The 19,168-nt window shown below is 42.0% G+C and overlaps 1 protein-coding gene across 1 annotated transcript in view; it reads left to right on the top strand.

The window, feature by feature from the left end:
* Nucleotides 1–19,168, top strand: part of PKD1L1 (polycystin 1 like 1, transient receptor potential channel interacting) — a 1,739,639-nt gene that overhangs the window by 506,915 nt on the left and 1,213,556 nt on the right. The window contains exons 9-12 of the mRNA XM_086964902.1: nucleotides 14,739–14,989; nucleotides 15,947–16,023; nucleotides 16,279–16,284; nucleotides 17,492–17,635. Coding sequence (XP_086821028.1) covers nucleotides 14,739–14,989; nucleotides 15,947–16,023; nucleotides 16,279–16,284; nucleotides 17,492–17,635 — 478 coding nt within the window. The remainder of the gene's footprint in view (nucleotides 1–14,738; nucleotides 14,990–15,946; nucleotides 16,024–16,278; nucleotides 16,285–17,491; nucleotides 17,636–19,168) is intronic.

Genomic DNA, 19,168 nt, shown 5'->3' on the forward strand with positions numbered 1-19,168 from the left:
GTTTCGTGCAAATCCATTCAGCCGTTCGAGCTAAAAGTGAGTCCAACCGCCCTATGGAAAAATGAATGGAAAAAACGCGTTTTGGGACCCCCCTTTTTTCTCAGCCCCCCCTTGACGAAACCCCCCTAAATTTTCAGGGGCTGCTCAGAATCAAAATGTGCCATTTTCCTGAAAATTTCAGCCGATTCCGTCCACAAACGCCAAAGTTATTAGACATAGAATTTTCAAAAGTCCCATAGAGAAAAAATTCTAACTATATATACCTACTGGCGATAGCCAGTAGGTAATATATATATATATCTCTCTCTCAAAGCTCCAAGGTTCCCACCAGTTGGAGACGACGCACTCTGATATCCACTGCAGCAACCTTCATGAGGTTAAAGCCAGATCGGCGAGCCGACCCAGTTTACAGCATGCCTGTCGATTCACGCCAGACGCATTTCGTGCTCATTGCACTCTTCTGCAGCGCAACAGTCCTTTTGGCATAGAGGCCACTCCTCCCACTTAAAAATATGAGCCCTCCAATGGGCGACTCAAATGAGTCTGCGTTGGTTTGTGGGTCTTGTAGTGTGTGCTTCAGTTATGTGCCCCTGTCTGAGATATTTCAAGCCCACCAATGGGCCTCCACTTGCACATCCGGCTTGTCAATCCTCCATGGATGCCTCCACATTGAGACTCCGTGAATCGGAGTTCCGTGGCCCCAAATTTCCGCGTGGTGCATCTCCCGCATCTGGGAGGTCGCGTATAAATCAAAGCTCCAAGGTTCCCACCAGTTGGAGACGCACTCTGACATCCACTGCAGCAACCTTCATGAGATAAAAGCTGGATCGGTGAGCGGATCCAGTTTACAGCATGCCTGTCAATTCACGCCAGACGCGTTTCGTGCTCATTGCACTCTTCAGCGGCGCAACAGTCATTTTGGCACAGAGCCACACCTCCCACTTAAAAATATGAGCCCTCAACAGGGCGACACAAATGAGTCTGCGTTGGTTTGTGGGTCTTGTAGTGAGTGCTTCAGCTATGTGCCGCTGTCTGAGATGTTTCATCCCACAAATGGGCCTCCACTCGCATATCCGGCTTGTCAATCCTCCATGAATGCCTCCACATTGAGACTCCGTGAATCGGAATTCCGTGGCCCCAATTTCCGGGTGGTGCATCTCCCGCGGCTGGGAGGTCGCGTATAAATCAAAGCTCCAAGGTTCCCACCAGTTGGAGACGCACTCTGACATCCACTGCAGCAACCTTCATGAGGTAAAAGCCGGATCGGTGAGCGGATCCAGTTTACAGCATGCCTGTCGATTCACACCGGACGTGTTTCGTGCTCATTGCACTCTTCAGTGGCGCAACAGTCGTGCCGCTGAAGAGTGCAATGAGCACGAAACGTGTCTGGCGTGAATCGACAGGCATGCTGTAAACTGGATCCGCTTGCCGATCCGGCTTTTACCTCATGAAGGTTGCTGCAGTGGATGTCGGAGTGCGTCTCCAACTGGCGGGAACCTTGGAGCTTTGATATATAGATCTATAATATCCTGCACAAATCCAATTGCATTCATCGTGGCAGGCTGGTGCGAGACGGTGTGTGCAGATCCCACTACAATATTCTCAAGATAAGCGTCTACTTTACAACACCAGTGAAACCCACCCTCCGTCAGTTTCAAAGATTTTTAATCCGCAACACGTTTTAAACCTTCAGGGTCTTTGTCATAACCATACAAAATGCAATGTGCCCAATCACCTATGAAAAGATTTGTGAACATAGAAAAAATACTTTACCCCAACTAGGGTCATGATGTTTGTCAAAGCTCATAAGCATTACATTTTCTTTGCACTTTCATGCATAGTTAGACGTTTGTAATTGCAAAAAAACAGCTGTGTATTTAGTTTTAAATTAAAATGAAAGTATTAATTAAAATAAAGCAAAACAATCCTCTATCTACCTGTAAGTATGTCAAGTGTTAGATGCCTAAAGGAGCGTGTCATGATTTTCCACGGCGTTTATTGTGTAACTAGGCTCCCAAATTTAAAGTGAACAGTTTGGGTGCTTGTGCGATAATGTCACAATTAAAACTGCCCAAGTAGGCAACCATATCTGGTGCATAACCCAATAATGCTAGTGCATGTTCTATTCACAAAGGGCAATGTGTATAATACTGAACTATTCGTGCATGTATCATTTACATTGTGCAGTGCAACATAACCCATTCTTTCGCCCAGTCCCTAGCAAAAGCATAACTGATGTCCAGATTTATTATCGCTCTATGATGCTCTAAAATCCTTTTCTTTAGGAGGCAGATGGTGCTGCTAACATACATATGTACACATGGAAATTGTAATACGTAAACACAGTAGTCGCTCCCACATGTGATTCATTTATTGATGTCATGTTTTCCAAGTAGGTAGGCTATATGTTTTCTGGTTAGAACTACTTCCGCGGGCTTTGCACCTGCCACACTTAAAGAAGCCAACTTGGTCCTGTAACCATCCTCCTTTCTTGGTTTGTGTACTCATGTGGCTATGCACCAGAATATCCCTTAAGGATCTGGATTAACAATAGGTAATCATGGGGTATGCAGTCACCTTGTTCCCTATCACAAGGTCTGATTTAATCAGTAATCAGGTGCCAAAGATTTGCCATTATCTTCCTGATGGCACTGGGTTTGCTGTTATATGTGGATATGAGTCTGACTGCCGGTGGGTCCTGTGCCCCCCTTGTCTTCTGTGTGAATAAGCTTTATCTACCCATGCAGCCACCTACACCCACCCGCAGACCCATACAGCAAACCACTCACACACAGACCCATACAGCCATTAACACACCCACTCACAGACCCATACAGTCACACTCTGACCTATACAGCCACTTACACAGCCACTCTCAAAGGTTACAGTTAGGATTTCTTTTTTTTAAACCCTTAGAAATTCACTAAAAAAACAAAGGTAACAGTATTCTTTAAATGTCTGTGCTGTATGTCTCTCACTTGTGTAGTCTTCTTACTTTAAAAAAATCGAAATTGTATTTAATTAAGTATACTGAAGTTTACTTTGCTGGATAAGGCCATCAGCGATGTCATTTTAGATGTCATCAGTGATGTTATTGACCATAGCTTGAGTGATGCAATGTGTGAGGTCATAAGCAGTGTATTGCAGGGTTAGCTCAGGTAACTAAAACTGCTGAATTCTTATGGTTTTGTATGTACACAATCTGAATCTAACTCAAACGTCCTTGTAACCTTTAGTTGTTTTCTGTGAATTTCGATGTTTTTTTCAATGCTATTTCCTAATCTAACGTCCCTGTACTTGTTGTTTTTTTTGTGATTTCCATTTTTTTAATGCTATACCTAAATATAACATACCGATACCCACTGTTTACATACACACATATATACATATATTGGCCAAACCTCCTCCTTTCACAAAAAAAAGCTGCACTCCGCAACAAAGTTTGCATCCATTTATTTTAAGGCAACCAGCAGTCCTGAATTGTTTCGTACTTCTTGAACTTTATCAAAGGTGCGCCGCTGACATCAATTGGGCAATCAATGAATCAGCACGCATATCACTCTATTTCAAGTGTTCGCCCCCAGATAAGCGCCCACAGTTGGTTGCAAAGCTTTGTTGTACATGTGGTTCACCATTTAACATATTACTTTTTACCCTCCAATGGGTCGTGTCAGATGAAATGAAGCCGTTACCTTGATACAAATTCCATTGTGTCTCAGGTATCGCCCATTTTCGAAGCTGACCGAGAACCATTCCAAAGTTAACCTTTGGCGGCGCCTGTCTGTCCTGTTGCTTTTCGCTTTACACCAAGGCGGTTCACTGACGGGCAGACTGTGGCGCGTTACTGCAGCTGAACCACGCCGTTGAAATATTGACCAAACATCCTCCTTTCACAAAGAGAAAAAGTCGCACTCTGCAACGAAGTTTGCATCCATTTATTTAAAGGCAACCGGCAGTCTTTACATGTTTCGTTCTTCTTGAACTTTATCAAAGGTGCGCTGCTGACATCATATATATATATTCACTGAAAAAAACATAGGTTTTAGGGGTGTTCTAGTTAGCTGGACATTTCACTTGTACAAAACAATTCAAATTCCTCCGATATAGTTAGTTGTACTAACTATATCTCGCGCGCCCGCAATCCACTGCCGATGATGTCCCATATTACATCATTCATGAAATGATCAGTGACATCACTGGTGACATCTCAAGTGTCATCTCATATGACATCACTGATGACATCATCCAGTGAATGTGGTTTGCTTTGTTATTTAAATATGCATTATATATATATAGCAATTTGCATTGAGGAATGAGTGTATATATAAATATACATTTGGATGGAGGATTTAGTAGCAGTGTGATTGACTGTTTACTTGACTAATTTATAGTGTCTCACTAAATATATTGGATAGTGACTAAACTGAGTGAATATCTTTATTACTTTGTCTGTTGTTGTGTAAACTGCTTCTTCAGTTGGTTACTAGCTATGTGAAAGTCTATATTAGTTATTGATTAGGTAACTGAGTAGTTGTATGGGAGAGTGAATGTGTGTGTGGTTCGGTGGTGGGGGGCGGGTGTGACTGCCCAAAGATGTGTGAATAGTTGATTCAGTAGGTATATGAATTTAAAACTACATGTTATAACAGTTGTTTGGGTGAGTGAATATCTTTAATGGTGTGGTGATGAGCAAATCTATCTCTCAATGGTACATGTCCAACAAACTAGAAAAATATAAGGCAGTGTATGTGTCAGTTGTTATATATAAATAAGTATACATAAGACTCAGTGATTGTATGAGTGACTGTATGGGTAACTGTATACTTGTAATAGTGATTTTATAACACACTAAGTATGAGTTACTATCTATATGAATAGATTAAGTGGTGTTTATATAAGTGTGTAGCTAAGTAAATGTAAGTATGATCCATTGTTTGCATAAGTGAGTAGGGTGACTTCATAAGTGAGGTGTATAATTACATTTGATAGTGTTCTATTGATCATTGACAGCATGTATGAGTGAATCTATAGGTAAGTGATTTGATGTGTATATAGATCTAGGAATCACCAAGTGTTTTTTTTTAGAAACTTGTATTGGTGTGTCAATGGGTTCAAATATGGTACTCTGTATTTGACAGTGAGTGATGAAAGGTTATACTAGTGTATGATGAGGTGTATCCGATTGTCACGTGGATGATGTCATCAGTGATGTCATTTGAGATGTCATCAGTGATGTCATTTGAGATGTCATCAGTGATGTCACTGACCATGTCATAAATGATGTAATATTTGACATCATCAGCAGTGGATTGCAGGCACGCAAGATATAGTTACAACTAACTATATCGGAGGAATTTCAATGGTTTTGTACGAGTGACATGTCCAGCTAACTATAATACCCCTAGAACCTATGGATTTTTTTCAGTGAATTTCGAAGGTTTTTCAAATGCTAATTCCTAACTATATCAGGCCTGAAACCTATGGTTTTTTCAGTGAATTCCAAAGGTTTTTTAAATGCTAATTCCGAACTATATTAGGCCTGAAACCTATGGTTTTTTCAGTGAATTTCAAAGGTTTTTTAAATACTAATTCCGAACTATAACATGTCTGAAACCTATGTTTTATTCAGTGAATGTTTGTGAATGACAATTTTTAAATGTATTAATTGTTATATTTATTTTTTTGATACTGATTTACTACATTTTTTAACTATTTATTTTTAGATATTTTATTTTTTTAATTCCATTATAATTCCATTATACATTACATTACAAAATATACTTTCTCAGAATGAATTACTTTAGTTTAAATACTTTGCAAATAGGCAATAGAATTCTAAGTACAGTAGCTACAGTTGTTGCAATGGGCAACACAATTTCAAACACAATGCAGCATTGAGCTCTATGTGAATTTTTAGTTAAATGCAATTAGTTACTTTATGAATTACATTTCTTACCACCGGACTGGATCCTAGATTCAGTCCTTGGACATCTCCTGTAAACAGTTGAGTAAAAGCGTTTTGGTTACAGTAGTGATTTTTAAGGAATATTATTGTACTTTAAAAGTTGACACTTCGAAAGTTTTTCACATAGAATCACCAATGTTATCCTATTGCAGGAAATTCACTTAGCAGTTAAGTAGTGTTATCGTCACTTTTTCTTACTCAGTGGTGGATCCTGGATCAGGCACTGGTGCATCCGTGTAAAAAGTTGAAAGAATGCTTTTAAGTCATACAGACGATTTTTTTAGGAATATTTTTAGTTTCTGAAAATAGACACATAGAAACTTTTCTGGTGAAAACCAGACAATGGATTCCTATGGAAGGAAATACAAGTTACTGGTAAGTACAGTTATAATTACTTTTCAGGGTCAGTGCTGGGCTAAAAGATGCAGCACTGGGTTATCTCCTTATAATAGGTGAGTAAATCTGAATTCATTCTTCGGATGATTTTAGGTGAATATTTTAACGCTCCAAAACTCCACACTTAAAAGAATTTCCAAGTGAACTTAGTCAATGTTAGCCTATGAAAGGAAATTCAAGTTACTGGTAAGTATGGTTAGAATTACTTTTCAGGATCAGTACGGGCTCAAAGATGCAGCACTGAGGTCTCTCCTGATAACAGGTGGGTAAATCTGAATTCGTAGTTCTGCCGATTTTATAGGAATATTTTAAAGTTCCAAAACTCCACACTTAAAAGAATTTCCAAGTAAAACCAGTCAATGTTACCCTATGGAAGGAAATTCCCTTAGCAGGTAAGTAGTGTTATTGTTACTTTTTCTTACTCAGTGGTGGATCCTGGATCCAGCACTGCTGCATCACCTGTAAACAGTTGAAAGAATGCCGTTAAGTCATACAGGTGATTTTTAAGGAATATTTTTAGTTTGTGAAAATAGACACTTAGAAACTTTTCTGGTGAAAACCAGACAATGGATTCCTATGGAAGGAAATACAAGTTACTGGTAAGTACGGTTAGAATTACTTTTCAGAGTCAGTGCTGGGCTAAATGATGCAGCACTGGGTTCTCTCCTGAGAACAGGTGAGTAAATTGTAATTTGTCGTTTGGGTGTGATATTAGGTGAATATTTAAAAGTTCCAAAACTCCACACAGAAGATTTTCCAAGTGAAACCAGTCAATGTTAGCCTATGGAAGGAAATTCAAGTTACTGGTAAGTATGGTTAGAATTTCTTTTCAGGATCAGTACTGGGCTCAAAGATGCAGCACTGAGGTCTCTCCTGACAACAGGTGAGTAAATCGGAATTCATAGTACATCCAGTAAGCGCCACAGAGCTGCGTAGCAGAGAGATGTAAAAAGGGGCACGACCTGCACCACCTCTCTGCAACGCAGTGCAGTGGCACTTCCTGGAAGCACCTGGTGGGCTACTTGGCCCCCATGGTCCCTCAGGTTTGAAGTGGAAATTTTTCCCCAACTTAAAACGTGCCCCAGGGCGTGTTTGCGCACATCACGTCAGGCCCGTCCCCTCCCTTCACCACTGTGTAAACGTGCGCTGTCACCGTTCTAAGTTGAGAGATTAAGTCCCCTTCAATCGTAAGGGTCCCTAGGGTCAAACTAGCCCACTAGGTACCTCCAGTAAGCGCCACAGCTGCGTTGCAGAGAGGTGTAAAAAGGGGCGTGGCCTCAGAACACCTGTCTGCAACACCGCTCCCTGGCGCATACTGGAGATACCTGTTGGGCTATTTGGCCCTCAGGGGCCCTCAGTATTGAAAGAGAATTAATTCCCCAACTTAAAATGTGCCACGGGGTGCGTTTGCACAGCGGTGAATGAAGGGGGCATTGCCTGAGGTGACAAGTCTGCAAACACGCCCTGTGGCATTAGAGAATTAATTCTTCCTCAATCCTGTGAGTCCCTGTGGGCCAACTAGCCCACCAGATACCTCCAGTCTGTGCCAGGGGGCTGCATTGCAGAGAGGTGTTCCGAGGCCACGCCCCTTTTTACAACACTCTGCAACGCAGCTCCGTGGCACTTACTGAAGGTACCTGGTGGGCTAGTTGGCCCCCAGGGACCCTTCGGATTGACAAGAAATTAATTCCCCAACATAAACCGCGCCACCGGGTGTGTTTGCACACATGTGAACTCAGGCACCGCCCCCTCCCTTCACCATTGTGCAAACACACCCTGTGGAGCATTTTAAGTTGGGGGATTAACTCCCCTGGAATACTGAGGGTCCCTGAGGTGCAAGTAGCCCACCAGCTACCTCCAGTAAGGGCAACAGAGCTGCATTACAGAGAGGTGTAAAAAGGGGCATGGACTCAGAACACCTCTCTGCAATGCAGACCCCTGGCGCAAACTGGAGGTTCCTGGTGAGCTAGTTGGCCCCCAGGGACCCCCAGGATTCAAGGGGAATTTGTTCCCCCTCTGCAAACATGCCAGGGGGCGCGTTTGCAGAGTGATGCTGGTAGGGGGCATGGCCTCCGTTACAATGCTGGTCTTTTTTCTGAAGGGGGGCCCCCCTTCTTTTCCTAATGTTTTGCCCTGGGGATCCCATCCCCCAGGGCCTGACACATTTTTTAAAATAAAATATCACTTTTGAAGGGGGCTGCGTGGCCCCCCTCCCAAGGCCATAATTTGCCCCACGGACCCATCCCCCGGGGCCTGGCCTTTTTTTAAATTTTATTTTAAATTTTATTTTAATTTTAGGAGGGTTGGTGCTTTGCCCCCCCTCCTTAGGCCATTTATGGCCCCAGGGACCCCATACCCCGGGCCGGCCTTTTAAAAAAATACATATATATTTCATATTTGAGGCCACTTCTAGCCCCAGGGACCCCATTCCCATGGGCTGCCCCTCTCCGTTGGGGACCACGGGGGGGGGGGCAATCCCCCCACGGTCCCGCCTGCTCCCCACCTCCCGGGGGAGCTGGCATTGCTTTTCCACATGGGGAGCTGCAAAGATGCACCTTCCCATGTGGAAAAGCAAAAATCTTTGGTATTTGGAAGAGAGACCAGGTTTCCTGCTTTCTCTTCCAAATACCAAAGCAGTTTGCTATGGCAGGGTGGGAGCCGCGAGGCTCCCGCCCTGCCATAGCAAACTACAGTGTACCGGGTGTGGGCACCCCGGGACACTGCAGGAGCCGGCCGTGAGGAGTGGCGGTCCCCAGGCCCCTCGAGGGCTTCAGGAGGGGGGCCGTGAGGCCCCCCTCCCACCATTTATAAAGCCCCGGGCGTGGTGGTCCAGGGGCTGGGGGGTCCATCATGGACTCCCTATTTTGAATATTAGAGCCCTGGGGAGGTGGCGGTCCCCGGGGCATGTGAGGGAGGCTTAGAGCCCCACATATTTCACACTTTTTCTTAGCTGCGGGATGCGCAGATCCTACGTGCATCCCATGATTTATTAAAAAAAAAAATTGGGGGGGCCTTGGGGGTCCTTATGGGACCCCCTGAGCAGGCCTAGGGGGTCAGGGTGTGTCTACTCTGCCCTCTTTGCGTGTTTTGGGCGTTTCTTTTGCTGATCTCTTGTGCCTCAGTTTTACGGAGGCACAAGATGGCTGCCAACACTTCCTGATTTGGAGAGTTGACAGCCAATTAGAATACAGCTCATGCATGGCAGGGTGCGCTTAGGATACGCGGATCCTGCGTGGCCATAGATATATATATACTTTCAAATGTCATTTTCTCAGGAACTACTTAATGGATTTACACCATTTAAGTGAAAGGCACGAGTCTGAACTGAGGACTACCTTTTTGCCAAATTTGGTGTAATTCCGTTCAGCTGTTCGGGCTGTAGCTGCGTCAAAAGGTCCCAACGGAAAATTGCATGGGGAAAACAGACCCCCCTTTTTTCTCGGCTCTCGCATGACCAATCACCTCGAGACTCTCAGGATAGGAGCGGACCGGAGCTGATAATTAGTTTTGGAAATTTTGCGAAGATTAGTCTAACGGTGCCAAAGTTATTCCAAATAGAATGTTGCGGATTTCCTATGGAAAATAGGTCCTAACTATATCTACCTACTGCGACCGCCAGTAGGTAATATATATTCATTAACCAAAGGACGATCCTCAGTAGGTACTTCTAGTTAGCACCTAGTTTCCATAGGAAAAGCGTTTTTTGACTTGCCTATATAATTGGTGCCCCTTGACAAATCTTCACAATATTTTCCATAAAAAGTGATTTTTGTTGTGCGTGGAAAGTTTCAGAATGATCAGTCAAGTGGGGTCAAGAAAAAGGGGGGGAGGGGGTGGAGTAAAAAAAAGTCTGTTTCTCATGTTAAATTCCCATAGGAATGTTAGACATGACTACAGCCCGAATAGCTGAATTACACTAAATTTGGCAGAAAGGTAACTATTGGTACAAAAAAGTGACCTTTTTGTAAATTGGTGAAAGTCTGTTTAGTAGTTTGGGAGATATTAAAGAAAAAACTAATTTGGGTATTTAGGGTCGGGGTGGCTCCGCAAACCCTCCAGATCTCTTGCTGAGATCTGATTGGCTGCCAACATTTCAACAAGAAAGTGACGGCAGCCATCATGGGCTTTTCTTAAGCTGAGTCCTGGAAAAAAAGGACCAAAGAAAAGTGGGCAGGGTAGGAACACCCTGACCTCTTAACTTTGTTGCTGGGGTCCCCGCCAGGGCAAAAACCTTTTTAAAAAAAAATATTTGTAAAAACTTGCAGATCTGTGACTCCGGCTAAATGTTTTTTTCCAAAAGCCCCTTGTTTGGGAAAAAGTCCACAGGTGGCCCTGGTCCTAGGGGCTTTGTTCAAAAGAAGGAGGGGGTACATGCAGCCCTCCTCCATGGACTTTCTAAGCCCGGGGACAACCACCTGAAAGGGACTACTGAAACATTGATGGGGCTGCGCGGATCCCACGCCCGACCACCTTCTTCTCCTCCCTGGGGCTACAAAACATCTAATGGGGGCCACTGCTGACCACCTCAGGCACCTGGGGACCTCCACCACCGTCCTGGGTCAAAATACTTTAAAACAAACTAGAGTGGGGCCCTGGGCCAAATGCTTTAAAAATAATGGAGAGGGGCTGCATGGCCCCCCTCCCAGGCTTTTCTTAGTCCCGGGGACCACCACCTGCCTGGAGCAGGCCCTTGAAAATCAAAGCAGTGGGGCCACCCTGTCCCCCTCCTTAAGCCAATAATGGCCCTGGTGACTGCCACCCCCCCAGGCCGGCTCCTGCTAAGTCGGGAGTGCCCACCCCCCCAGACATAGCTGTTTGATTTGCTATTGACACTTACACCCCCACACCCTGTCTCACACATCTACTCACCTACCTATACAGCCACTAACACACCCACTCTCAAAGGTTACAGTTACCAGATACAATTTTAAAAAACATTAACTTACACCCCGCAGTCCACTACTGATGACCTTCCATATTACATCACTCATAACACGGTCAGTAACATCACTGATAACATCAATGATGAAATCTCACATGACATCACTGATGACATCATCCACAAACCCTCTCACACACCCTCTTACTACCATACTTCTCATACACCCACTCACACACCCACTCATATACCCATTCACAAACCCATAAAGCTACTGACAAACATTCACTCACACAGCCATTCACACAACCACTCATTCACCCACTTACTCTGCCATACAGCTACTAACTGAACCCCTCACTTACCCATTCAGCCACTAACACATGCATCCACTTACTCACAAAACCACTTACATGCCCATTCACACTTTAATACAATCACTCATGCTCCCACTCCCTCATCTAGACAGTCACTCACACAAATACTGTGCAAAACAGACACTCACACACCTATTCACTTACCCATACATCCACTTACCCAGTCACTCATCCATAAAGCCATTCTCACAGCCAGTCACCCATACAGCCACTCACACACTCATCCACCCATAGAGACACTCACACAGTAACCACAGTCACTGATACAGCCACTCACACAGTCACTCACCCATACAGCCACTCACACAGTCACTCACCCATACAGCTACGCGAATACCCACTCACACACTGATGCAGACAGTCACAGTGTCACTCAGATGACCTATATTAGAAACAGCATTACTCAGTAGTACAACACTAGTCATTTAATTTAAGCATATGCTTAGTATATATCTTTAAGTCTCAGAAACATTTATGAAACACACTCACTGGATGATGTCATCAATGATGTCTCTCACCATGTCATGAGTGATGTAATATGTGAGGTCATAAGCAGTGCATTGCAGGGGCGTAAGTTATAGCAGGTTCAGATAACTATGACTGCTGAATTTCACTGGTTTTGTATGATGAAATCTGTCCCTAACTATAACTTACCTGTAACCCTTGATTTTTTTCAGTGAATTTCTAAGGTTTTTTCATGTTGTTTCCTAACTATACCAAGCCAGTAACCTTTGTTTTTTTTAAGTGAATTAAAAAAAAAGTGTATTTCCTAACTGTAACTTTTGAGAGTAAGTGTGTGAGTGCACGAGTGTCTCAGTGGCTGTGTGAGGGAGTGCGTAAATGGCTCAATGGGTGGGTGAGTGGGTGTATGGGTCTGGGAGTGGCTGCATAAGTGACATCACAGATTACATCTCAAATTACATCACTGATGAGTTCATCCACAGAACCTCTCATGCACCCACTCACACCCCTATACAACCTCCCATACACCCACTCAGATACCCACACAGTGACTTAAATACCCATTCACAGACCCATACAAGTGCTCACTCAACTAGTCACTCATCCATAGAGCCACTCATTCACCTACTCACTCATACAGCTACTCATACAACCACACACTCACCCATACAGCTCACACACCCACGTGTTCAAATTTACAACCACTCACACACCAAGTCACTCACCTACACAGCCTCTCAACACAGCCATTCACTCACTCATACAACTACTCACACACTCACACAACCACTTATATACCCATCAATATATCCAAATAACCACTTACACATCTCACCCATACAGCCGCACACATACACTTACTCTCCTAAGCAACCACTCACTCACCAACTCACTTAACCAAACAACTATTTAAACAGTCACTCACTCACCCATACAGGCACTCATTTCCCACTCACACACCAATACATCCACTCAGTTACTGATAAAGCCACTCACACACATACACTCGCCCATCCATGCAGCCACTCACTCACCCATCAGTTTTTCAACAGAGCCACTCACACACCCACACAACCATTTACATACCTGTTCACGCATCCATACAAGTACTTGCATGCCTTCTCACTCCCATATCCAGCCGCTAAAACAGACTTTAACTGTGCAGAACAGATACTAACACACCCAGTTACCCACACATCCACTCGATCACCCATGCACTAACTTACACATCCAGTCACTCACACTTAGAGCCACTCACACAGCCACCGAGTCTCTGAAACAGATACACACATCCACTCACAGACCCCTACAGCCACTGAGACACTACTCATTCACCTGTAGAGCTACTCTCCCACACACACACACACTGAATCTCACTTATACAACCACTCACTCAGGTATTCACACACCCATACAGTCTCTCACACATCCACATATTCACCCAAACAGCCACTCACATACCCTTTCACCCACCCACCCACACACCCACTCACTAACCATACTGCCACTCACAAGGCCACTCACTCATCCATATTGTTACTTACACACCTACTTACTGACCAATACAGGCACACACACACACCCATTCACATACCCATACAGCCACTCACACACCCACTTGTGCACAGATACAGTCACACAGCCACTCACATAATATATGTTACAAACAGTATCACTCATTAGAACACTAACTATACTAATTTGACTTTTGTGGTACCTTGGTATATATTTTTAACAACTTTTAAAAAAAAGACTCTCAATCACTGGTTGATGTCATCAGTGATATCATTTGAGATGTAATCAGTGATGTCACTGACCAAGTCATGAGTGATGTAATATGTGAGGTGGTAAGCAGTGCATTGCGAGGGTGCAATTTATAGTTAGCTCAGGTATCTATAACTGCTGAATTTCACTGGTTTTGTATGCAAGAAATCTGAGCAACTATAATGTCCCTGTAACCTTAGTTTTTTCAGTGAACATATGTATATGTGTATAAATAAGCACATGTGTGTGTGCACACTCTTAATGGTTGGCTGTTATAAATGACCCCAGAAGTTTAATGAGTGGTCATGCTCCTCCCCCACTCACCAAATATATTTATGTAGATATCACATAAAGTTGCAGGTAACCGTAAATAGTTAAGATAGCGTAATGTTAGTGAAGTCCATCATAATTCATTCATTCACACTTAGAAAGGGTTTCACCAGCGATGACTGTACTTAATGGCTGTGATCATTGTCATTAATTAATAAAAACATCTATACACTAAAGTGTCCCAATCTACCCCAGCCTCACTTTACACTGGAAGGCCAGTCGACAACGAGTGTTTTAAAAAAGGCCTTTCTTATTCTTGTCAGCATCATACTGGTTTTCTGAAAGTAAAGAGCTTTTGTTGTGAAACTTCCTTCGAAAGGAAGTTCCATATAGAATTATTGGTCGTTTCATTACATATCAAATATGCATTTTTAAAATCATGCTAATGTTCTCTTTAACTGAAGTCTCTCAGAGTGCGCATCAGAGGAAAATGGAGGCTCGCACTGCGGTCAGCAACGGCTGGGGATTTGTAAAGCGATTACAGAGCATGATGTTTATGAAACTAGTGAACTTTGTTGGATATTTGAAAAATGTTGACATTTTTGACAAGTGTTTCTGTTTGCAGGTCATTTGTGCCAAATCACACATTTAATTTACCACTGGACTGTTTACAACTGCACACATTCCTCTGGGAGCCCTTTGTTTTCGTACAGGTGCAGAGAGCTCGGATTGGATGTGGTTGGCCTCACGGTCACCAGTGTGTCATCAACAGCATCCACTCAAAAGCATATACTCATTAAAAGAGCAGAAGTGGGCCCTCGCCTTTTACATCCCTTAAATGCTGCCACCGGGGAGCCTGTGCCTTTTACGCTGAAGGTACAAATGTTGATGCACAATATTCTTCACTCTGTTTGTTGTGGGCACACTCTAAAATATAAAGTGAATAAATGTGTACTATAAAACCGCTATCTTGACACCATGTGATTTCCTGAATTGGCATAATGTATACTACGAGAGTAAATGCTGTGCTCAGAACTAGTATATTTGACAGTTGGTTAGAAATCGCATTTTTGTGTTGCGTGCATCCTTGCCATAGTGTTTCATATGACTGCATTGCAACAACTTGTTGTCGGTCATTGATGTTTCATTCCAGTAACATTTTAATATTTTGGGAAGACTTTAAATGTAATTGCAACTCTTAATAAAACATCTGATCATGCTAAATAAACTATCAATGTAACTACTGTAGTGCGCAGCAGTGAGAATATAACCCACATTATTCACAGAATTTACATCTTTATATTGATATTTGTTTAAAAATATATATTCACACAAGAAACCGAACAAAAGACAGCAACGAGAGAAAGAAAAAAGGCCATCCACATATTATCCTCATAAAGCTGACTAAAATGGTATTCATACTTCTCCAGCGTGTCTGATTAATTAAAATATATCATTTCTTTTTTTTCGAGAAAGAAGACTTTTGAAAAATATAATGCTCAGCTGTAGGTATGGCATAAGAACTACATTTTAAAAAATGTGTTTTTTAGTCACAATGACGGCTCAAATTGCCCCACAAGATCTGACCCTATGTAAAATTGTTCTTAAGAGTAAAGCGGTTTAACAATATCAACAAAGGTGATCAATCAAGATATTCTACCAACACCATACAATTTAATCATGCTAAAAACAGAGAGTTAACTTACTTCAAAATAAAGAACATTCAAAATCTGTTGTATTGTTGTCAATTTTCCTAAAAAAATGTGTTTAGTCTTCTCCTCAGATGTACGAAATAACTGAGCTCCATATTTCATGTTTGTTTTTCCTTTGCAGAAAACGTCATATTCTGCTACTGATGTAATAATACGTTTTGGAGATGGAGCACAGGAGTTCCTTTCTGAAAACGGATGGTAGAACGCATATAGTGACCAATTATAAATTAAATTAGTCATCTTAATTGTTTTTTTAGCCTCTTTAAGAGCAGCCTAGATATGTGTAGTTCAATGTATCTGAGGGTTAGAGAGATGTTCGTTTCATCCTTTTCTTTGCATGTAACCGGGCCACAGACATTTCTGGTCTTGTTACATTTAGACTTACTCTGTGATATGTAAAATAGGACTGAGGGCACAGTGAGATTGGTGGTAAGAAGTAATGAAGCAAAGTAGCTATAGGTCAGGTAACGTTAAATAAGGGCTACCACTATATTTTTTTGCAACTCATTTAAAATTCCTAAAAATCCTTACTGAATGAAGGTAGGCAGTGTCAAGGAGGAGGTGGAGTTGAAATACGATTAAGACTAGTACAGAAATATATGATAATTCTATACAGGTCTTCAACATTATTTTTAGCAAGTAGAGGGTATGTATGAGTGCCCATGGTAGAGTATATGACTGGGAAGTGATGAAAAGCAGCCTGTGGGGCGGGAATGTATTGATGTGTAGAAGGCGAATCACAGCGTGTGGTAGGATGCTTTGGAAGCAAGGCATTGTGACTTCCTACTGTTATTCCTTCACAGGTGTATGTTCTTTCACTTTACCTTTTCAACAAATTTCTTTAGTCCTGCCCTCATGTATGTTGCATTCCTTTCTGAAGCTATTTGACTTGCCGCCTGATTCATCAAGCTTTTTTGCGCTCGCAAAGGGCCAGATTCTGAGAATCTGGCCCTTTGCGAGAGCGATTTTTGCATTTGGGATTCAGCATCCCAAATGTAAAAATCGGTAATTGCGATCTCGCAATTTTGCGAGGAATTACATTTAAGGAATCTCTATTTGAGATTCCTTAAATGCAATTCATCATCCTATTTTTTTTTGCGAATTCGCAATTTCTAGGCGCAATTTACCGCGAGGTCAGACCTCGTGGTAAATTGCGAAAACTCAGAAAAATGCATTTAATTGCATTTTTCTGAGTTGCATGTTACACACACACATGTCCTTTGGACATGTGTGTGTGCAACACCTGTGTAAAATTTCATTTGAGGGGTGCTAGAGGGTGTCCTGTGGACACCCCTGGCACCCTTCAAATCGCTATCTTATTTGCGATTAGCAAATTGCTAATCGCAAATAAGGAATACTCCCCATTCATTCCTATGGGCCTTTTGGCCCATAGGAATGAATGGGGAGTTATTCCTTATTTGCGATTAGCAATTAGCTAATCGCAAATAAGGAATTGTAAGGAATCGCATTTTTATTGCATATTCCTACATGAATCCCGTTTTGCGAGTCCTTAATAGCGATTCGCTATGAATCGCTATTAGGGCCTCGCAAAACGGGAGCATGATGAATCAGGCGGTTGGTCACTAAACTATTGCAATTTAATTTCTTTCTATGATTTACAAGTACTTCAACTTCAGCTCTTTACTATTTTGTAATTCACTTTCAGTGTAAACCACAGCTACACAACCTCTGGTATCTACAATGTCAATGTGACTTTAAATGGGAATATTATCTCTTCAATTGTGGTGATTCAAGAACTACTTAAAGACTTGCATCTTGATGGTCCAGCTGCAGTTGAACTCTCCACGAGGTAAGCTGAGTTTTAAATATCTGATTATTGATGCCGTGCCAATGACATTTGACATTATCTGACTATTAGATGTATTTTGATTTCTTTTTCACTGTGCATTTGTGTGCTTCATTAATTCTACCTGAGCTGTTTGAGCTCAGCATGTATCTAGTTTTACTGACCTGGAAGCTGTACTGTTTAACGCAGGGAGGCCGCTATTTTATTTTCAAGCCCCCGATTTTATCTTTGGCCAAAATACATTTATTCACAAAATCCAGTGAGTAAATACCCTCATTCTTGCCACACTGAGCGGTGACCATTTCTAGTCACAACTCATCATTTGCCATGAATCTGGTCTTTTTTATCATAATTGTTGTTCGTTATTATTGAACAATCATTAGCCGGTGCCTTCCAACGTGTACAATATACAACTTTTCTGTATTTGTATTAAGGTTTTTAAAGTCAGGGACATCATCAAGATCCCATGTGTTTAAGATATACATAACTGCTGTCTTTAGGAAACAGAACGTTCAGGTATCTTCCTGACGTGATAGACATTTAAAAAAAAACATTTGTATTGTATAATTGAACAGAATACATTTTACTGAATTATTTAGTTTGTTTGTGACTCAACCTGCCGTGCTCTACTGACGTACTGTAAAATCGCTGACGTTTTTTTGCAAATCGTAAATTTTGAGTTTTTTCCATGGTCCTTATTGGTAATGCCTACAACACTGGCTTGACCTAGCTGTTGTTAGTATTGTGCCTTTCAGTAGGGACTCTTTGTTTTTCGATCTAGTTTTACTGAACCAGGACTGGACTACTTCGTCTCCTTTCAGGCTGTGACTCATCTCATACTTAAAAGATTAAACATGTAACATTTGTCCAAGTTTCTCCAAACATCCACATTTATTGATGTCTGCAGTGTAGACATTCATGGCGATGTTTCTAGTGCTTCTATATCAGTCATTGGTTGGTCCTTGATCTTGTACCACCAGGAGCCATTCTAGTAGTAAAGAGTTGCAGAACCAACTGGTTTACAAGCCATTTATTTGAACATATCCAAAAATGTGTGTAAATATTTGATATCCAGTTAGTATATATTTTTCCATCAATAGGTGACAGAATTTGGAACATTATAGAAATATTGTGATTCTTCACAGGTGCAGTGGTTTTCATTTTCACATACAAAACTCAAGCTGCATGAGGCTGGAAGAAAATAGTAGATGAAGCAGTTTAACTTTAACAGCCACCTACTCCATGAAAGTTCTTTAAATGTCAGAACACACTGTTGCATACATTGGGCAATATATAATTAATACCCTTTTGGAACCAGATGTTTGCCAATTATTATAGAACAGCCAGTCATCGTGTGAACTAGCAATGGAGTTTGCTGTAGTAGCATTGCAAGTTCTGACCGAGGAAGGAGATTCTTTAGTCTGATGGCAGTAAATAAGAAACCAGATTCCCAACTGACAACAGGACTAGTAGTTAGCAGGAAGAAACCAAAAAATGACATTCTATGGGATAACACTTTATTGGATGCTGATACCA

The sequence above is a fragment of the Lissotriton vulgaris genome, chromosome 4_1, assembly GCF_964263255.1.
Source record: "Lissotriton vulgaris chromosome 4_1, aLisVul1.2, whole genome shotgun sequence".
Taxonomy (NCBI): Eukaryota; Metazoa; Chordata; class Amphibia; order Caudata; family Salamandridae; genus Lissotriton; species Lissotriton vulgaris.